Source organism: Dermacentor variabilis, chromosome 5 (assembly GCF_050947875.1).
Source record: "Dermacentor variabilis isolate Ectoservices chromosome 5, ASM5094787v1, whole genome shotgun sequence".
Classification (NCBI taxonomy): Eukaryota; Metazoa; Arthropoda; class Arachnida; order Ixodida; family Ixodidae; genus Dermacentor; species Dermacentor variabilis.
In genome coordinates this window covers 84,850,838-84,874,008 of record NC_134572.1, presented here as the reverse complement: position 1 = coordinate 84,874,008, position 23,171 = coordinate 84,850,838, and the positions used below count along the sequence as shown (strand labels likewise).

General features: G+C 43.5%; 1 protein-coding gene across 1 annotated transcript in view; it reads right to left on the bottom strand.

Annotated features, from left to right (window-relative positions):
* Positions 1-10,092: 10,092 nt before the first annotated feature.
* The window catches only part of ics (ras suppressor protein 1), a 39,644-nt gene continuing 26,565 nt past the window's right edge, over positions 10,093-23,171 (bottom strand). Inside the window, exons 7-9 of the mRNA XM_075693057.1 lie at positions 16,917-17,031; positions 12,977-13,109; positions 10,093-11,412 (exon numbers count right to left, since the gene is read on the bottom strand). Of these exons, the coding sequence (XP_075549172.1) occupies positions 11,319-11,412; positions 12,977-13,109; positions 16,917-17,031 (342 nt within the window). The 3' untranslated portion in view covers positions 10,093-11,318. The remainder of the gene's footprint in view (positions 11,413-12,976; positions 13,110-16,916; positions 17,032-23,171) is intronic.

The following is a 23,171-nucleotide window of genomic DNA, read 5'->3' as shown; positions in this document are numbered from 1 at the left end:
TTTCTCTGGGCTTTTCGCTCCTGTTCTTGAAAAGCGTCAAAACGGCAAGTTGGGCCAGTTGGTTGGGATTTATAGTAAGGTTTGTTACAGCGCAACACAAGACAAGGACAAAAGAAAGTATAAAACGACGACACGGCACCGCGTCGTCACTTTATACCTTCTTCTGTACTTGTCTTGTGTTACACTGTAACAAATCTTGAAAAGTGACTATACAAGTGGCGAGTAAAATGCCAACGATCTCGTCCTCTTCGTCTGAGCTCATCATTTTGCAGAAGTAGATAGCGGACGGGAGCGCGCCAACCCACAACGAAAAAAAAATATCTAAAGTGCGCGTACAAACCCAAAGTGCCACGATATAGCGGCACGTGCCTGAAATTGCTAAAGATATTGCGAGATGCCCCGCCTTCCCGGCCGGCGCGGACAGCCAGACAACGCGGCTGGTCTGAACAGGCGCGGGCGCTTGCCGCCTCGCCGCTTTGAAAATCCTCTTATCCGCCTAGACGCTCCGCTTTCGGTGTGAATGTGCCTTTATCTTTTGGCGCTAAGCGCTGGACGCCAGCGGCCCGCGAGTTCCGCGGCGCGGGTTTTGCGTCATCTCGAGAGATGGCGCCACGCTGTATGGCGCCTCCTTCAGGCGCTTGTACCCGCCGCGGTGGCTTAGCGGTTATGGTACATTGCAGTTATGGTGTTGCGCTTTGCGCCGAGATGCGCCGCACCGGCTGCATTTCGATGGAGGCCAAATGCAAAAACGCTCCTGTCACCTGCATTGGGGGAACGTTAAAGATCCCCAGGTGGTCAAAATTAATCCGGAGTCCCCCACTTCGACGTGCATCAAAATCAAAGCGTGGTTTTGGAACAAGGGTTGGGTACGGGCTAGTTGGTATTCCATGGTATCAATCGTCACTTACAGCGCATACATAGACGAGGGACAAAAGGGGACTACGAAGACAAGCGCTGTGGTTCTGTGGTTTTGGCACGTAAAACCACAGAATTCAATTCATTCTTCTTCTAGCCAGGCAGTGCGCGCTGTCTCCCTGGCGTATTTCGCTGCCTGTCGTGCGGCCTTCAACCGGTTTTCTTCTAGCTGGGCAGTGTCCATATGGACCAGTGCAATGGACCAGTGCAATGTGTCGTTGCGAACACGCACTATACCCATTTTAACATTGTGGCTAGTATCATCTCCAACCAATATCCTTTGCCGGTTGTCATTTCATGCTTACATCTACTCTCAATTACGGGAGAGCCAGCAATTCATTGCATTTCGCCGCCATCGAAATGCAGCCGGCACGGCCGCGATTTGATCCCGCCACATCGTGCTTAGAAGCGCGACACCATAACCGCTGAAACACCGCGGCGGGTAGAAGCGCCCGAAGGAGGCGCCACGCAGCGTGGCGCCATCTCCCGAGATGACGCAAAACCTGCACCGCGGAACTCGTGGGCCGTTGACGTTCAGCGCTCAGCGCCCGAAGGATGACAATTAAGTGTATAAGTGCCCAGTATCTGCCTTTTGAACGTTGCTATTGGAAATGACAAACTTCAGGGCAGTAGTTACATGGATAGATGAATACAAAACTTTAATGAAAGTCCTGAGGTACGCGACTCCGCGCGCTGCGGACCGCTCCCACGTTGGGACAGTCAGGCCATGCCCGACCGCCCCATCGTGGGCCCTCTGGACAGCCCATAGTTGCGCCCCAGCATCGGGGCTCTTGATAGAGGAGAGCCACTTGTCCTCATTGATTTGTTCTGTTAACAAGGGGCAACACCAGAGCATATGGTCTAGACTAGCGATGTCTTTGCAGTGCCTGCAAGAACTAGTGGCATAGGTGTCGGGATAAAGCTTGTCGAATAAAGCCACGCTGGGATACGAGCCTGATTGCAATAATCTGAGGGTCAATGTCTGCGCTCTATTTGACTTCTTGTGTGGAAGGGGAAAGTCTCTCCTGGCAGAAGTTACAGCTTGAGTGATATTGTGAACACAGGTTATGAAGAACTCGGAAGAATTATTTTTTGTAACTTGTTTGGGCAGTAACTGCCCTATCTCATGCGGTCCTGTACAAAGAGCTAGGGGTTAAAGACCGCATTATTTTATGTTTTGACAGGTTGCCCGCATAATCCCGCTTGAGTGCTCAGATAACGGCTCTGGCTTTTGGCTCAAGGCCACTTGAAGGTCGCCGATAATGGGAGCTAAAAGTATTTCACGCTTAAAAATGCGCATGCCGCCGACATTCCTTTTGGACACGGGATGGAGAGCACGTGTAACCGCACTCCGTAGGGCCTTCAGCCTAGCAGGTCTCACCTCACCCTCAATCGCTGATGAGGTCAACGAGTATAAACATAAAAATTGGCGGCACATCCATCCTCTGAGATGATGATTGGCGACGTTGAAGGGATTATGAATATTTTCTATGATGGGTGTGTAATTGGCGATATGTTCTCTCCAAGGTTATTATGATTATGATGACGCAAGTAATCAGTGACAGGCACTGGCTCTTGCTCTCCCAGTCTTGTTTCAAACGGGTGGCGCATGCCTCCGCCAAATGGCGGCAGCGAGCGGATTAGGCACGGCGGCGCTTGCATGCTTCTTTTTGGGCGAAGGACAGAAGACGGCAAGAACAAGATGCTCAGCGAATGACGCCCGTCTCTTCATTTTCTTCTTTGCTCACTTTCCTCTAGACACGATGCACCACCGCTGCGAAGTCTGCACGTGGCACTACCCAATATATTCATACACACAGATTGACTCAAGTTGCCGTGCAAAAGGTTCAATGAAGAGAGTCACATACCCAGTGACCCAAGTTGATCCGATGGTTGGTTTTGAAGCTGGTTCCTTCAGCACAGCGGCCCGATGTCCTACACATTGGGTCAATGTTTCTCAAGCTTTTCCATTACGTGACCCCTTTACTAGCATCAAACCTACTATGACTCTACCTTGATACCCCTTTTGAAAATTTTTTTTCTTCAGTGCACGCCAGATAAATTTATATTTTAGTTTATTTAAAATACATTAACAACAGGAGAGCTCCCAATAGTGTTTTTCAACAAAGATTGTTTTAATCATGTATTTGAATGAGAAGGATCCATCTGCATTCTTGATACAACCATATATGCAGAAGCCCAACTTGAGTTACGGCGAGACAAAACTGGCTGCGGTTGGAACGACATGCACGGTGATGTTTTCTTTGTGGCGACAGTGTTCATATCGTCATTTGTCTTGCCGTTTTGCGGTCCAAGTTCTTCCCTTTTCCCCCTCCCCAAGTGTAGGATAGCCAACTGGGCACGTCCTTGGTTAACCTCCCTACCTTTCCCTCTCTCGTCCAGGTCAGAGCTAATATTACACACTGCATAATAAAAGAAAACGGCGTTGAAAGGGTATGGGCACTGGGACTGAAAATGCATTTCTGCTCCCACATTACCCCCGTGACCGCCAGAAAAAGGCTCATGATGGGGGTCATGACCCGCGATTTGAGAAATGCTGCATTAGACCATGGAATACCCAGTAACACATGCTGGCGGTTAATAGGTTAGGCATGAACAGACATAATGCTAATCAAATTAAAACACGCACACAGCTGAGACTTTTCAGACACGTAGGGGAGACGGCACGTGGATCTGCACTCCGCTAATACGGCCTTCAGTCTCGGCCGTGTGTCTAATCTCGCGATCGATTGGCGATACGGTCTCGAATGCGAATTTATTGGCAGCGAAACACTGTGCGGAATGTTATTGCAGTCGTTAACGCACAGTTGTTAGTTCCATGTCCCATGAGCACCAACGATTGTTGCTTTTGCCTTTTGATGAGCAGGGCGTTGAGCCGCCTACGAGCTATGCTTCGATCATTCAGCATGGGTGAAAAGATTGCAGGCTTTTTCTTTAAACAGGCGAGAAAGGTATGAGCAAGAGCTAGAACTGTTACTCCTATTATCCATGTCAGTTAGCATCCAGAGTTGTTAATATCTACTGCCCTGAAAAGCACAACGCAATATTTTTGTGAAGGTCGTTTCCCATTTCTGGGAAGATGTAGATGCAACTTTCAAAGGGTCTTCGTTATATAATGACGGTTCAGAGAAGAAACCATCACATTTATGGTTTTACTACAATCAATGCTTTGTAGATTTTCTTGTACAACTAAAGAAAGCCATTAATATTGTTTTTTTCTACCAGACAAAAGCCTAGCAAATTCAAACTTCATAAGCCATTGCAGCATAAGTAATAAATATTACCATATTTTCACGAATATAATGCACTTTCTTTAGAAACTTCTAGTCTCAGAAGGCACCTTGCATTATATTTGGGTTTGCGACACATTATCATAATATAAAGCTTTTCTTTTTCGGGGACACCGAAAGCCAATCCCTAGCATTGCATTTATGGTCGCGTTATATACATGTAAATATGGTATACTCTATCATTCTGTGGTGGCTCTTTGTTCTTTATCGAATAACAGCAAAATGTTGGAGTGCGGGCAGCATGCAAGAAGGGATGGGGCAAGGGGCGATGCAATATAGTTTGGCCCTCTAAATAAATATCCCCGCACATGCCTATGATGACAGGTGCATACGCACAGAAGTACGACATACAGGTTACTACATTAAAGAATGCTACACCTCTTGTGTCACAGTGGCACATACCAACTGGGCCAAGAATGGGCATACCAAACTATGCGAAATGTAATAAAATCAAATAAGCCATTGAATATCATGCACTATTCCTTTAAGAAGACTGTGTGCTTTACAAATACCTATTAGCCAGCACTGTATGTACAGGTTCTATATCACAACATTCTTTTATGAAGCAGAAGTGTGCTCAGTGGCACTACATTGTTGGTTCAAATTCCGTGCTATGTAAGCCACATCACTGCTGGCCCATGCCCAGCTGCTCAGCAATAAAGCAGGTGAAATTAAAATATACGAAATTTATGAAAATCAAAGAACCTGTTGAATGTGATGCACTCCTCCATTAAGAGATCTTTATGCTCTAGATCCCCATGAGCCAACATTATGTGGACATTGTTTAATAACAGCACACAGATGGGAAAGGTTTTATCTCATGACTTAATGTTTTATTGTGCAGTAAAGAGGTGCCTTCATTGGCACTATGTTGTATAAGCCAGTTTCCTGTGGGGTCTGTAGGGGGTATGCAAAGAAAGCTTCATTTTAACTCATCTAAGCAAGATTTCTGTGCACATTAAAGAACCTGAGTGTATGCATCCCGTAGTAATTCTGTTCTTTCATCTCAAATTCAATGCATTTGTGGCCCACGAGCTGAATGGCCAATCTCTTGGAATAGTACACACAACAGCGTATATGAGCCAGTGATGAAAGCAGCGGAAAATGAATTTGTAAATGAACCATGATGAAATTTCGATCCAGATCTTTCTCGTAGGCCATAGGTTGTTTTGGGTTGCTAAATGACATTTATTGCATTACTTCTATACAAAGACCATTCCACTTACGAGTCCTTTTGGTAAAACTAAAATGTTTTTTAGGTACCTCGAATACCTAAAGTACTAAATTTGTTCTTTACGCTCACGAGAAGTTAACTTTTTCTTCAAAATGCAGAAAGTGTCATTGAAATCAGCAGCAGTAGCCACCTATTGATAGCATTCCTGAATTGCATATTTGAAATGTATTTGCATAGAGAAAGTAACAGCTATAACTTCCTATATACTAACTTACACAGGTAAACTAGCATAGCTCACACTGGCAGCCTGCAGTACAGCAAGCATGCCAGTGTGTTATTTGTAAGACATAAAAGACAGACAAGCAGAAGGGATACATACAGGTAAATAGATTAAAAACTTTATTCAACTTGTGCGACTAGTGAAAATCATTAGGTCTAAACCAAGAGCGTGCTTAAACACCTTGTTAAAAAGAGACCACATTTTAGCAAAAACAGCTCAACAAGTAATTGCAGCTTGTAGGCACTTGCTTAACAATATTTTCTGCGTGTGCAGCAACAGTGACAATAATTTGTGAACTGAGTGGACAGATTTCTCTAACGAAGCATCATCATGTTCCTCACAAAACTAAACACAAGGACTGTCCAACAATATATTCACTTCAAGACATTGTTTTCAGACTAAACTGCAAACGCAGAGTAAGAAAAGCAGCCGATAAGAAAATGCACTAACAAACATGAAACATAAGACATAAAAACGATTAATAAATGACAGGCACCAGTTTTCTCTCTGGGACAAGATGAACCCCAGTGCTCCGGCCAAGGAACTTAAGAGGCAGAGAAAGTGATGAATAAGTACACAAAAATGGATTAAATATAATTTTAAAAATCGAATGCATGTAAATATGCAGTAGGAGGAGCAACATCAGAAGCAAGCTAAAACTAAATAGTACTGATTATCATAATCATATACTGTAAACTTTGCTATTTACCACTTTGATTATCCTCTAGCCAAGCAAGCGCTGCTATTTTGCTGGCTCAAAATGTGAAAAATCTCACTGCTGCACTCAGTGGCAACATTTTGGCACTCGCCAACTCCAAACAAGCCAATAAAACTTCCTTGCTATATATGAAAGGTCGTAACCATGGCATATCAAGTAGATTCAAACGGCATCTGATTTAACTGCAGAGCCACCAAGAGAGCAGTTCTCACAAAGAAGCTCACAGCGTTGTGCTCCCCTTATATCACTAAGGCACTGCATTGATACAGTGCCATGGGGCTTATCCAATTAGGACAAGAAAACATTCAACTGCAGCATTAAGCAGTGCGAGTCATTTTTGGCACCTCCTTTTGCAAAAAGCCACAGCATGCTTCATTGTTATCTTGTTAGTATAATAATTTGGCTTAGACAAAAAGAGAATTAAGAGAGACTGCACAACCCAACATTCACACTTGCAGCAGTTGCACAGCAGATGCACAGCAGGTGCGCTCACACCACTGAAGAGAAAGATGTTCACAGCTTGACAACTTAAAGGGCCCTTCACCAGGTCTAGCCATTTTGAGCTGACAAGCGCAAAGCATACAATGCACGCCAGTGATCGTGTTTGCAAAGAATTACATCCCTACATGCCGCGGAAAGGTCTGAAATTTCAATCCAAATGCCGTTTTTCCTTCTTCTTGCAGCCGCTGCGCTCCAAGCCAAACGGTGATGTACTCGCATCCCTACGCCTACGTTATTGGGTCCGCAGTGTGACGTCGCTCGTGGTGACACGAGACTTTGAGAATTATTCAAGGCACCATCTGTTATTTGTGCGATCTGTTGCTTGAATTGACGAATTGAAGTTTAGAGAAATAATAAAACACACAAACAGAATGTTTTACTTCGCACAGAAGCAAGAAAGATGTACTTCTGCTTCGTCTGCTTGTTCGCGCGGTCATGCAGTCATGTGTGCAGGTACCGAAACTATGCCATTTTCTACAGTGTTCCAGCGTGCGTTCATGCTCTGCGATCTGCTTGTTCTGCCTCAGTATTTGTGTAGCACTGAATCCCACTAGTGATGTGCCCTTGTGCACAGGGCGCAAAATTGGGCGCTGCATGAACGAGACACCAGCTCGTGCGCGACGCTGTCAGCAGAAGTGTGTAGCGCTGAAAACAAAAATCGAGGAGATAAAAAATGAAGGGGGGCCTGTGACGTATGCGTCACGCGATCCTTGAGGTCCAGTATGGGAGAACGCAGGGAAGGAATTTCGCTTGCGGAGGCTAGACGGGGCAAGTGGAGAGGGCGTCTTGCTTGGCAGTGGAGCCCGCCTGTTGAAATCATGGGTTCGCAGTACTGAAGTATTTCTATCTCGGCTACTAATGAGCAGACTCAAAAGAATTTTGCGGCAGAACGCTCCCTAGACGACATGTAACAACTTGCAGCGTGTGACCAAAATTTGCTATGGGGCCTGGTGAGGGGCCCTTTAAATTAAACATACATTACCTGAATCCACATAATTGAGTATGGTATAGACCGGGGTGTGCTGACATGCCTACTTTGCAAGGCAGTTGGTGTGGTACCCAAACACTTCAACGACACGGCAGTTATAGCTTTCATTCATATCCTCTCCCTTTGCCGATATCCTCCCTTCCTCGTGCACATGTCGTACCACCTCACTTCGCCGTCACTGTGTGCCTAATCTACATTTAATAGTGAGGACATGTGAAACATCCTGACAAGGATGCAAGAAGAGGTGCCCACTGAATCATGTCAGCAAAGCTAAAAGCAGCTAAAATGTTCTTTGCTTCTCATCTGGAGGTGGAAGAAGATACAAAAGGCCAAGTTCAGTGCAGTTTAGTTCAGTTCAAAGAACATTCTTAGTTCTGCAGTCATATACAAGCACTGCTCATCACTAATGCTGCTGGATGAGAGTGTAAAACTTCAGCACCATCTTTGTAGCATGGTGAACTCAGCCATGAAGCTGGGTGTGCCAAGATGTCAGTGTCGGAGCTTTATCAAAGCAGTACTACTGTCTCCTGTCTAACTCACTCCGTAATACAGGTCACAGGTTTTCGACATTGTCAGTAACCATGACAAATTTGTCAGCTCGTAAAAGATATATCCCATTATATAGCCCCTAAATGCATTATCAATTTCCACAATGGTGCGTGCAAACAGTGACACAATGTGTGGCACCAAGAAAAGCGTACAGCCAGGAAATCTCAGCGTAACATGGGGGTAATTATATAAGAATGTCCTGCATACACAAGGCATATGAAGACACTTGGCTTATACATTGTGTACAAGAGGTGCAACGTGTCGTAGATGAGTAAAGACTTATGACTAAGTTGAGTTGAAGAGTCATAATGCTCACTGTCACAAGGAATCATGAAAGTTATAAGATACAAAATTAAACAGCAGACAGAAACAACCATTACACAATCAAGCTTAAATGTTTATCATTTCCCAGGTGCACTTGGTTTGTCCCTAATTAGATTAGCGATTCCTTATTTCACGTCAATGCGCACACCTCACTGTGAAAAGCCTTCAGAACACTTTTGCTCAGTACTAAAGCCTGCGTCTAACCTACCACTGATGTCCAATGCCACAGCAATGAAAAATATGAGATGAGTAAGATTATTCATGGCTGCATTATAATCACTGTGACCACTCTTCACGAAACACAGACAGGCATTATAAGTGAACTAAAAGATATTGTATGATAATATTCTTCCAGTCTCCTAGTGAAATTGATTCTAATAAAGCAAGCAAAGTTGTAAGGCAAATACTGCAAGGATTATTGAAAGCACTGCTTAGAAAGCACAAGGCACAGCACCAAAATACTGCGAAGGCAATTTCACCAAAGGCAACAATATAGATGCAGCACCTTTACAAATGAAATGGAAAGCTTGCATTAAGTGCCACTGTAATAGCACACATGAACAATGCTAAGGCACATTTATATTGACAGCACTTTCAAACTGTACTAGGAACAGTCAAAGGTTTCCACACACCTGCAATGCCCCGTACATGCAACAAACAAAGTCAACAATCTCAGCTGAAAAATGTGCGCTGCTTCAAAAGTTCTGGAAGTGAACAGCTTTCCAGAGCTTTGCCTTTAGGAAGGGACACATCTGGTGACCCTAATCAGTTTGCAAGCATGTCAACATCCTTATGCATGTATTTATAGCAACTATATTTCAAGAGGATTGAATTGTGCAAACCCTACTGGGGTCACCTGACATTCACGCTGATGGCACGTTTTTTGTATTTTATGAGCAAAAGATGATTCAGTGAAAAGTTTTAGATTATTTTAGGTGTGTACTAGGTGAGGATTCAACTGTTTGGACAGCTGAACAAATCTAATGGCTTGCTCCAAGAATGTAGACTAAGCAAACAAAGTCAAGTAGAGCTTGTTGACAACTCAAAATTTCTGCATTTTCCATGCAGACACCAACGCATGCATGTAGTGCCGATTAAGTGCTGATTAAGTGCTGCTTGCTTTGACCCTGTTAACCAATGTTACAAATGACGACGGCCTGCATTCATTTTCCACTAACAACTGCTACTCACAAAAACAAAGCTGTTCCAGTAAACATTAACTAGGGCATGAGAATGCACAGGAAAACCAGACAAGGCATGTAGCAAACGTTAACAGAAACTATGTGTTTGTTTTCTATATGCATACCCTGGCCATCACGATCGTCCCGCTCAAAAAAGATGCGGACAATGAAAAGGTAGCACCGCAACTTTAATAATCCGCCCAAATTGCCTGACTTTTCAGTGAAAAAGGGTCTTCACTAAAAATGTGTGGCTGTGTGAATGGCAGCTGACCATTCAAGCAGCAGGAAAGTTGTCACTAGGCCCACAAGCACTGGTAAACACTGTGAACACACTATGAGGCAACACTATTTCCATGCTCTAGAAAAGCCTGATAGGAACTGCAAGAACTGGCAGGTTATGACCAAAATAATGTTTGATTGTACTGGGAGCAAAGGAGGACAGCAATAACCAATGACTCATATAAGGACATGAACACACGGTAAGCACACTTGATGCCTTGTGCAATATTAATAGCCACAAAGCTTGCACAGAAAATGAGAAGCGAGTATAAAGGTATAAACAGAAGCTGTCCTTTCCAGTGCTACAGGCTGTAGCACAGCTACAAACCATACAAACAAGCCAGGCACCACAGGTAGTTAAGTTTCACCAAAACAAAATGGCAGTCATTCAATGTGGTTTCCACATCCAGGTTGGGGAAGAACTCATGTCATACCACATTCTCAAGAGGCTTCTTTTAACTCAGCCTTCTTCATTATTGGAACAAATATTTGAAGTCCATGAAGGTTGAATTAACAAAACTATGCTGCAGTGGTCGAACATCCCCATGCTTTAACGAACCATGACAAACTTCAAACGGGTCATTTAACCATTACTCAAGTAAGCAGGAATAACAGGATGCTCCATTTTCAACAACTGCACAGTAAACTGCAAAATTCTTAAGAAAGCATTTAACATTGGTGAGAGCAACAAAAACAAGAAGTCTCGATTATTCACTTTTGATGATAGCTTCAGCAATCAGTTTTGGTGATTGGCTCAGCAGTGCAATGCCGTAGCTGCTGGGCCACCAAAATGAGCCAAGCACCACAAGTGAAGTTCCAAAAAGTGATCAATCAAGAATATGGCCTCCAAGCACTAGTCTGTCCACTTTATATTAACCATCTTACTCTAGTGCTCTGGAATCCTCGTCATGGTGTTGATCACTCTCAGTGTTCGTTAGGGGAGTAAGGCCATGCCTCAGCAACACATTCACTGCAAGCTAGACATACACTTCATAGTATTTGCTCTGTCATGAAGGTAGCAAAGGACAGTGAAGCATCAAAAAGCCCACTAACAGGGAGCATTGTCTGAACTAGTCAAGTTAACCTTCCAGTGTGCACTCAGTTGTGGTCTCTTTTTTTGCTCACTTTCTTGTTCTTGTCGGTCTTCTTGGGGGGAGGAGATAGGCTGCTGTGTGTGTTGCGGCCATAAACACTGTTCAATGAAACAGAAAACACCAAAATGTTAGGCAGGAGACTCAGCCATTGATGTAAGTCAAAAGTGAATACCCACACTGGCAAAACAGGAACAATTCATTAGGATTTTAACACAGGTATCCAAAGCTTAAATCCGAGTTATAAGCAAAACCTTAGCTTTATGAGCTAAGGCTGCACTCTGGGGCAGTATTCTGTTTATTTCATATATGGCTTAACTTTCGTGAGATTTCTCGAGACTCGGCACTCGGCATGTTGAAGTATACAACTTACAGCACTCTTGGCACAGTGCGAAGATAGTGTCCTTGGCATAGTGCCATGAACGTTAGCCATATAGGCAACCAGCAGTTTACATGCCAACAGCAATGCCGCAAATACAATCTAGTGGCCTGAGGAAAGTGTTTAGTAGGACATTCTTCGATTTAGCGTTGAAAAATTCACCACTCATCCTGAGGCACATATGTGAAGCATCTGAACTGGCCGGGCACTGGCATGTTTAAACGTAGAACGTGCGTTCCTCGGAATGCACAATGCTATGCAGAGAGCTCGGCCAGTCCTTCTCTAATCACTAGCCGAGCACTTGTTAAGGAGGGATATGTCACACAAGTTCATTTTTGAAATTATTGAATAATGGTTCCAACTAGATTACATTTATCGGTTGCCACAGCTGGCTAATAAAGCTTTTAGTTTATGTGGAGCTAATGCAAAACTGAGGCACAATCAAAGACTGTTGCTAATCCCTGTTCAGTCTAAACTTCCTTTTATTTAGCTTTAAGGTTCATGCCTGAAGTTTGTCTTGATTTGCATTACAGCACACATAGAGTAGTACAACCACGCAAGAGCACTAATCTACAAAGCTCCACAGCAATTCTACTTTTGTGCCACTATTACACATTGTCACTATTACTCACTAGCACAGCAACAAAGAGTTGCCCTGCGATCCTCTATTTAACAAAGTTTGTATCTGCAGCTGAAAACTTCGTCAAATAAAAAAATCAGCTCACCTCAGAAAGCCCTAACATCATTCAACATGAGGCTAATTAAAACAACTTGGCCCCATTTAAGCTGGTCATGGAAAGTATATTCATACAAAAATAAAAACAATGAAATGTTATTTGAGTTATAATTCAATCAGCACATAATTCATTTGTCATCAATTCGCTGACCTATCCACCACTGAAACTCTGCTTCAAAAAAGCTTAGTGCCAAAAATGCTACAACTGCTTTTGCCCTAAGTTTCCTGCACATAAATAAGCATTTTTGAGATATCAAACTCTGAGTATCAAAATTTGTACATTGGCTGTTGTGGGTGTCACATCATGAAAATAATATCGTTCATTTTCGTAACAGTTGTGTTAGCTATTATGATATGAATGAGCCTGCTCGGATATAACCAATTACACTTTATGAGAACTACATGACTTTTAAGTCATCTCCACTGCAACTGGTCTTTTAGGCAGCCATTAAGCAACCATTAGCAATAGCAAAGGGACTTTAGAAAAATTGACATCAGGACTGAATTCAGCATGAAAATGCATTAACAAAATCAAAAATAGTAAACTCACTATTTATAGGTCTCACTGCGGATGTATTCAACAACATGGGAAACACCAATCTGCAGCTGATCAGCTATGGGGGCGACCCAGGGGTTGTCGTCCATGCGGACGACGCAACGATGGCTTGCAAGGTCAAGATTGCCTGCAGAGATAAGCAGAAAGCAGCTATATAGGGGGTTGTCTTGTGTCCTGCCTTCATCATATGTTCCCTTCAGTCTCATACTATGACACATATTGTTGTTTGAAACTTCAAAACATTTATACTTGATGTTTTGTATAAGCTGCATGTGAGTATGCAAGCCTTTCAGAGGTTGTAAATTCGATAGGATGGATATTATATGCCCTCATGAGTACACACTGAGGTGAAGATTTCATTTTATGGACTCAACCCACCTGAGCTTCTAGGAAACACGAACGAAACAGGACGTGCTTTTCATTAAATAGCTTGTGGCATTGTAGCAAACAAGGAAATACAGTAGAACTTCATTCATAGGTTTGGAGAGGAAACACAAAAATAAACTGGGAAAATGTACGATCCAAATCCACTAAAAATTCAGCAGACCCAAGTACAGTTGACAACGTAATGAGAAGCATTCATTGTGCAAATCGTTGTAGCACGAGATGCCGGCATGTGTTGAGCTGGTAAGGCTTGAGTGGCCAGGCCTGTGCATTATCGTTTTTGCAGCTTCAGCAAGCTTACGACTGCACTTCTTGAATTGAGCCTAGGTCAGCAGCTTCTTTGGACAGGGCGCTTCGGCAGAAAGTTTTGATATGCCCATTCCATGTAGTGGCATGAGACACCAATGCGTGTAGAACTGGTGGGGCCTAAGCTGTCTAAGACGCGCTTTGTTGTTTAATTACTGCAAAGTGCTTTTAAAATGGCAATGGAAAATCAAAATGAAATTGAGCTGGTGGGTGACGCCAGAATACAATGCTGCCAGAGCGAAACATGACGCTCATTTCGCACAGCCTGCAGCAGGAAACGGAGGCACACTAGGTCATCGCCCCCCAATTATATCCTTGCAGTACGTTTCCAACGGCATTACACTACATGCACTGTGAAACAGATAGGTGAAGATGCTTATTGCAATAGGGTAGAGCTTTGCTGGTACCAGAAGAGAAAATGGTGTGTGCCTGCATTTTCGCATGACATAGGTGGGCAAGTACTGCAGGGAAGTTGCTGTAGTGGGCAACTACTGTCCTCGATCGTGCACACTTCCTGCCTTTCCTTTACATGGGATCTAGCGACTGGAAAACTTATCATACAATCGAGTTTGGCAATGTACTGAACGTTGGTGCTGAAAGATTCGTCTTTTTTGGCAACGTATAAACTAGTAAAAAAGAAGCGGAACTGTACTGGGTAATTTTTCGTGTTCTCAATCACGAATATTGGCGCCGGGAAATCTTAACAGGATAATATCAACATGTTTCTACTGTATCTTGTGAAAGCAAGAAAAAAGCGACAAAGCATTGTGTCTTTTTATGCAACCCTTTTGAACCTGACAACCTGACAATTCTCAAAAGGCACAAAATGTCAGTGACAGGCTTGTTCCACGTACAACAAAGCAGCTTCTATCCTTTGCTGCCACCAGCCATGCATGAAGCCATCACCACATATTCATTACAGCAATGAAGCTAAGAAACGTGCAAGGCATTTACGGATGGCCAGCTTTAGGATAGCTTTCACAGCCTTACACATGTTAAACACAAACACAGTGCGGGATGCTATGGTGCACACCCGCTGAACATTTTTAGTATGGAAATGCAGTTGTAAAAAAAAAATTTTAACAGGGCACCATTTGGTGACGAACCTGTCGAAGACAAGGCAATCCCCTAGCCCATATCCTGATATTTATATGTTGAGAGAGATATATACTGAGATGCAAAAGGCAGGGAGGTTAACTGGAATATAAATATTCAGTCTGGTACCCAGCAGTGGTAAAGGAGAGACAGACACATAAAGAACAACATCATCTCCTCAGGCCTATGGACCCTATAATCGCCAAACAATCGCTGAAATTGGGCATGCTAGCTGCTCCTAACCTGTGGTACAGCTTGGCTGACCGGAAGCAAAGACATAATTCACTATTTATTGGTGACCAACAATAATGAGAAAGAGCCATAGAGACAATTTGCACTGAAGCAGGAGTTACCGGTGCTGCCAAGCTTGGCAACACTATTTCTTGACATTACATATTTAGGCATGTCAGACAATGCAAGAATGTACAGTGCGGTCTACAGTTGAAGGGAACACTCAAACGTCCGCCTCTCACTTTGCTGGTGCCCTAGCTGCAAGTGGCTGCAGAAGCAATGTCACTGCACTCTATAAGTGTGTTCAAAAGAGTCAGAGCTACCAACAAGTCATCTGCTGCAAATCAAGGCAAATTGTACTCTAGGAACAGAGGAAAGTCCGGACACGCTCTGCACTCAATTATTCCCTTTAACAGTGGACCGCTCTGTACATAAGCCAAAAGCACACAATAGAGTTTAGAGGCTTTGAAGCATACATAATGCGGAGAATGCTATTTCTTTACGTACATAATCCATTATATTTGCATGTGAACGTGATTCTGAAGCTGTCTAGTATGATAGGTGTGTCTACCTTAAAATAAATCATTTCATTTATGCTACCGTGGCCAAACGAGATGTGGCAGTAACTCTCACTCACAAAGCATGTCTATAGGCAGCAACCTTACTCGCTGCAGAAACATTTCATATGTTTGTGTACACAAGCAAGACCCTGTACAATGGATGGTACAGAAATGACGTCACTGCTGGCAGGATTCACTGGTGCAGGAAGAAGGTGTGTTGGCAATGGGGATCAAACATGGTTAGCAAGGTTGACATGGTAGGGTGCTACACCATGATTGCCACACAACAGGTGCAAGGCTACACACAGCTGCAAATGTAGAGATTTAGGATAAAGTATGGTCAACCCATATTCTACCAAACCTAATTTTATGAATTTGTCGATTTACAACTTTTGATTTTCCAACTGTATATGCTTATGAAATTACAAAATTTGTCTTCTGAAATGAGCTTAAACTCAAATTTACAAAGCATTCTTAAAAAGAGAGGCAGGACCATGATGGGAATCAAAAAAATTAATTGTGACAATCTTGTGCAATCCTTTGGCATCTGCAGAACTGGCACGGTAAACATTTGTTAACCTGCAATGTCTCTTCAACCGAACGTCCATGTACTTCTGTGTGGCAACATATGTCAAGCTCACCAAATGTGATCTGCTTCAGCATTTTTAAGTCTCCGAGCTGCAAGCTCTTTCTAGAACACAACATTGCATGACAGAAGCATGAAACAGAATGCAACATCAGATTTCCCAATGGTTCGGCAACACACCATTCCCGCTTTTCCACACAAAGTTTGAGCAATGTCCATGAAATTCTGTACAAACAGTCACTTGAGGGCACATGCGATCCTGTTCAACTGCACACAGGGCCATGACCGATGGTTTGAAATTGTAGCTTTTAAACCCCAAAGCTGCATAGTGGGCTACGATAGAGGTGGTAGTGGAGGGCACTGGATTAATTCCCCCCCCCTGCAGTTACTTAATGTGAACCCAAGACACACTACATGATTGTTTCTGTACATCACCTCCATCGAAATGTGGCCAGCACAATCAAGAATGTGCAACCACTACGTAAAAATGCACAACCTCATGCTAAGCACTGCAATGCCATAGCCACAGAGTCACCGTGGCGGGTGACGGACAGCTTGATCCTCCTTGATGAACAAACCAGGGTTTGGCGTATGTGGTGCATGCTCTACGTACGCACCGTAAATGAGGCGGGCCGATGACAAGATATATGCAGCTTGCAACTTCAACACAACTCCTTAAACAGGCACAGCAATTACAACAGACAGCGTCAAAGTTATTTTGCCAATCTCCAACCATGCCTTGGCACTGTACAACAAGCACCTTAGCACTTACCTAGCTCAGGAGGAAGCAGCGCGAGCCTGTTGCCTTGAATGTGCAGCTCCCTCAACCTAGTCAGCTGGCCCAGTTCCTTGGGAAGCTCCACAAGCTCATTCTCCCGCACAGAGAGCTGCAAGGAGAGGAAGCATCAGTACTGCTCAATGGTTCTCCAGCAATATTCTACAAAACTTGTCATTCCTACAAGATAAACTTTAAGACCCATAAATGAGTAAATCATGCACAAGACCTCTTCCCACACCTGCTAGGAAGAAGCTGAGGAGGTGTCCTAGTATATTGGAAAGCTGTCATGCTGCAATATTTTATTGATAAAATTACTTTGTTAACTGCACATGTTGCAGCAATGCAACTGCTAAATAACTTTGCGAGCTGTTGTACTGCATCACTCGCGCATCGAGTGAAGTGGAAGACAACAAGGGAAGCCGGAAGCGATGTCAGCGGAGAGGTGATGTGAAACTCCCGTCTTGTGCCCCACCTCTTATGCAGCAACACTGTAGTAGCAAGCTGCAATGACTTTGTGTAGTTTCTTCATGCTTCTTACACATAAAAAAAAATTTTGCCGAAACCATCAGCAATGACTGTCAACGTAAGCGAATAACAACATGCTTCTATAAAGCTATTTGCTTTATTCAATGAATGATGCGCCTGAAGACATATATTTGTCGCAATGAGGGCATACAGCCAGCATTTACTGTTTCACTGCACAATTCTGTAGAGAACAATGCAGTTGACCAGTACCTCTGTAATGATGCGGGAGCCCTCTCCTGCAGCCGCCACAGGGAGCAAGGACGACAGGAGAAGAGGGCTACCTTACCTGATTGCTCCAACACAGCATCTAAACCTTCAGGTGCCCCAAAGCTATTGCGCGACAGCACGTGCTGGCAGGCCCAGCTATTCGCTAACATGCACAACTCTGTTGACAATGTTACGAATGCCATGTCTACCAGTCTAGTTGTACCTTTGCATCGTTGCCCGTCGCCTATTTTCACAATCTCTATATTAACCCTGAATGTTTATTAAAATCTGACTAAATATTTACTTTACTTTACATATGTCACATCTATAATTCACAAGTTTATGAGAGCTATGTTCGCATTGAAGGTTTTTCATTTTATATATTTACCAAAATCCCCACAACTCAGTTCCACAAGAGCACACAACCTTTGCATCAGCGATGAAAGAGCCAAGCAACGTTCAGCAATGTTCAGTACATTGCTAAAATGTGACCACATGATATGTTTCTGGCTGCTAAAACCTATGTGAACAAGAAAAGGTGTGAGGAATGTGCATTTTTAAATACTACGCTATAGGAAAATGACAAAGTGCATCTTCTGGCGGCATCATGTTCCAGTGAATTTCCACAGTGAATTTCCACAGCCAAGAGACTTGTTGACCCGAGAAACCGAAACGAAATCGAATTGGATGGTGATGCCGGAATACAATGCTGCCAGAGCAAAATACAGTGCTCGCCTTGCACCGCCTGCATCAGGGAACGGCAATGCGTTTGGGTTATTGCCTATCAAAAGCGCAAAGTACACTTACAACTTCCCCAAAAACACTATTCCATCTTCACAGACAGGTGAAGATGTTTATTGCCACAGGGCTGGCGGTGATAGCTGTAATGGCAATGTGCGAAGATTCACAAGATTTGCTGGTACAGGAATGGGAATGCGTGCATGCTGGCATTTTCACACGACACAGGCAGGTGAGTATTGTGGGGAAGCTGTCGTGGCAGGCACCTACTGCTTTTGATCACGTATGCGTCGTGCCTTTTCGCGTTTACATGGGGTCTAGTAGCAGGAAAAAGTACCGCACAATAAAATTTGGCAATGTGCTGCACACTAATGCTGAAAGATTGTGTGTTCCGGGAACGTATCAACAGGTAAAAAATAAGCTAGCTGTATTGAGTCATTTTTTTGTGTTCTCAGTGCAAAAGTTGGCACTGGAAATCATAGGAAATGGGATCTTATCAATGAGTTTCTACTGTAGAAGCGATGACACTTACTGGAGTCACACGGGAGAGAAAATGTTGGAAACGAGCAACGTTCCTAACGATTCTGCTGCAGAAAAGCTGCAGTTGGTGTGCAGGGACACCAGTACATGAGCAACCACAGAACACATAACTTCTGCTTAATGATTACCAGTCACTAATAAGAACAGCTTAAGCAGCGAACATGTGAACTTGTTCTCTCAATTTATTATTTGGCCACTCTCATTATGTTTGCATCACTTTAGAACAATGTGGGGTGCTGTCATGCCGCACTTACTTTGTTCAGCTAACCCAACACTACGTGCATGTGTAAATGCGACGTTCACTTGTTTCATTACAGTATAACCCTGCTCATATATTGCTCAGTCATATGTTTTCCCAGCAGAGGCGTAGCCAGAAATTTCGTTCGAGGGGGGGGGGAGGAAGCTCACGTTGCAGCTCGGCTTCCTCTTTACGGAACATGTCAAGGGATCAAATACATGAATAATAACTGCATTGCCATAGCCAAAGATGCTGCAACGAATTCTCGAACGCTATGCACTGTCAAGACAAGTAAAATATGTATTTTTTCATAAAAGAATGTACTCATATGCCCCAAAAATTGAGCCTGAAAGAGCTGATATCAATGTTTCCATGTTTTTTGTCTATTTAATAAGTAAAGAAGATATCACACAATCTTTAGAAATATATCAGTTCGAAATCAGCAAAACAGTGCATGCTGCTGACATGAAAAATGTAAAGACCATGAAATGAACAAGTAGGACTGATATGTTAATGAAACTTTATGGTTCAAGAACTTTGTTTACATTTTTATACATACGCAATGGCAAGGGAAAAATCTCAATGACGCAGTCATTTGTTCCAATGTAGGGCCCAGGAGCAGCTCTCACCGGTCGTGTATTGCGAGTAATTGCACCGAAATTATAATCGCAACAGAGAGCACATATAAAAAGCAGTTCTGAAAAGTATACAAGGGCAAGTCAAATGAAAGTGAGCCAATGCGAATATATGACAAACGGGGTACTTTATTTAAAAGTAGTCTCCACGAGCATTTAGACATTTGTTCCACTGACTAACGAGTCACACGATTCCTGTCTCATAAAACTCCTTGGATTGCTGCTTCAAAAGTCTGTAACTGACTCTTTCACGTCATCATCTGACACGAATCTGGTTCCCTTGAGCTTTTTTTCAACTGCCCCTAAATGTGGAAGTCGCAAGGCGACAGGTCTTGCCGCGTTTCCCACTTGAACTTCGCCAGTTTTGTATTAACCACATCAGCGCGACGTGGGGACGGGCATTGTCATGGAGCAAGATGACCCCATTCATCAAGTTTCCACGTCATTTGTTCTTGATTGTGACATGCAGCCGATCTGCCATTTCACAATATCAAAAACGAATTATAGTCTCTCCAGGTTTAGCAAATTCTATCAGTAAAGGCCCCTAATGATCGAAAAAAAGTCAACACCACCTTTCCGGTGGAAATGACGGCCTTTTCATTCTTTAGGGGTGGTGAATTCGAATGTTTCCACTCTAAGCTTTGTTGTCGTGTTTCAGGCTCGTAGTAGTGGCACCACATACCGGATCAGATGAGTCAAGGCAGCACCGAACATTTCTATCGTCTAGCGGTGGTTCAAAATCTTGAGCATCTATTGCCCACACAAGAGCCAATAACCAAGATGTTCATGAATTATGGTGTGAACCGAATCGTGACTAATGTTCACTCGCTCTGCCAGTTCATCGACGCTTATGCTCCATCGTCTAATCAGCTCACAAACCTTTTCATTTGTGTTAGGGGTGATTGCACGGTGGCTTTGGCCCAGTCTTGGATCATGTTTGCAACTTTCACGTCCTTCTTTGAACCATTTACTCTAACACTTCGCAGTGGCCAATGAAATGCAATGTTCATCATATACGGCAGCCACATGGCGAATAACTTTGTTTTGGGAAACACCTTCAGCTGTGAACAGCCTCAGACACCAGGCTGTTCAACTTTTGGAGCGTCCATTACGTCAAGCAACCATGTTCAACTCAGTGTATGAGAGCATTGAAGAACATTTATCCTCACACCTGCTTGTCACTTTTGTAAATAAGAGATGTCTGTGCTGCACACATGGCTCACAGATAATGAACTGAACCATTATTGCATGGGGTTGGTTGGCTCCCTTTCATTTGACTCACCCTCGTACATTAGAAATGCCAAGATACAATGGAATATACAAATGCAAAGATACAGCTTGATAAGGGGTAGAAAAGTGTCACTGGAAACAAAGTTCACTGCACGTACACACAAAACCTCGCAACGAGGTATTTAAATATACGTATAAGTCTCCAATAAATCTACGTACCTAAGAAAAAGTCACTGTATATAATGCATCAAACAAGGTAAATAAACGTGTTGCGCAATCACAGATTCACAGATTACAGAATCCTAAGACAGACACCCCATCCCTCCACTCCCCCCAATGTATCACGCACGATGGAAAGCGGTGCGCTTTCTCCCCACTTTTCTCCCTTGCATACTCAAGACTGAGCTGCCATCATCGGCTCACCCATGCCCCCCCCCCCCCTTCCCTTCTGTGCTTTCACTCACACATACAGCATGCGAAGCGCAGTCACAATGTTATTGCCCTTCGAGTTTATTCGGAACATGAGGGCGATGGCAGGAATGCATCTGGAGTGCCCATAGAATCGCTATCATAATAATATAATCTAGCATATGAATATCCAGCAAATGAAGCGTCTCGTGGCCCATTGCTTTCCACAAAAGAAGAGGTAACAAAATAAAACTTTCACTATGTGGCAATTCGCTGTGCCGCAACAATATTTTTTTTTTCTTTTGTGGAGCGGGTGCACTGAAATGAAAAAATGCAAAGGAAAGCATGTTGGCCACAATCAAATGCCTACTTTGGGCACTTAATGTGGTTACTGAAGGAATATCAAAGAAAACGTGAGACGCTTGGTCAATGGAGAACTATACGCATGCTGCTCGGTATCCTACACCAGCGAAACAAGACTATCCGGAGAGGTTGCATGCAAGTGAACGCATTGCAATCTGTTGAGTACCCACAGTGATGGCGGTGAGCGACCATTGTTTCTTTTTCTCGTCTGCTAGCCAGAAAGCATCCAAAACTCTGCCAGGCAAAATCCACTCGGCCAGAGAAAAACGAACACTCACTGAAGTGCGCTACGCAGTGGTCAGGGCTACACGAGAAAAACGCAAGCACTCTGGCTGGCTCTGGTAGGCCGTGGGTAGCGAGAACAAGAACATTGAAATAGCTCACTATATCCTTGTGAATAAAAGACAAAGTAGAAAAATAAATAAGGATGCAGTTACCTTTGTTGGCTTGACATGGACACTTGGTGCAGGTGAAAAAAATGCTGATATTTTTTTCTGTGACAAGTGGGCAGAAATGAACCACCGCAACGCTTCGTCTCATCGGACCTCGCAGTGTGCTTTGTCAACGTGTCTGAGAGTGAGTTGATTTGACTTGTCTCGTTGTATGTTCCAATGTACAAGTTTAGAAAAGTCAATGCACCTTTGGCATCAAATGTTTATAACAACATTAAACCCACAAAGTTCCGGAAACGAAAATCTAAAGCACGACTTTGGAAATGTCAATGCGCCTTTCGCATCAAAAGTTTATGAGATCTTCATACCCATAAGGTTTTGGAATTGAAATGCATTTGCTTCATTGATTCCGCGGCCTCCGCAAGATGCTGCGACAAGCCTGCTCGCCATCAAAATGCCCTTGAAACTTTGTGCTAGGATGGAGCTCCTTGAGTCATGTGACTCCCGGTGCATAGTCGTTGCTGCAAAATCCAGCCAGAGTTCGCAATTTTCGCGGTGAAATGTCTTTTCGAGCATGAAAACAACATTCTAGACAAAATCCAGAATGATTTCCTGTGCCGGGGGTTGTTTCGGTCGGCGGTGCATGGACAGCACGAAAAAATTTCGAGGGCGTTTGAAGCCCCATAAGCCCCCGCCCCCTGCTACACGCACGTTCTCCAGGTATAATGTAGCTGAAACCTGGTCCCAGCAAAGGGTGTAGACACCTTATGTACTAGAATCACTTTGATACGTCGTCGTTTCTGCAAGGCTCCTGGATGATATGTTGTGAATGCTGTATAATTACAAGAAAAATAAAAAGTTTACAGTCTATAACATAAAAACGTCTAAAAATAAAGCGTCAACTCCACTAGACGCCCTAGCTGTGCACTTTCGACCATCATGAATGCACGGACTGGACACGCCACAGTCCTGG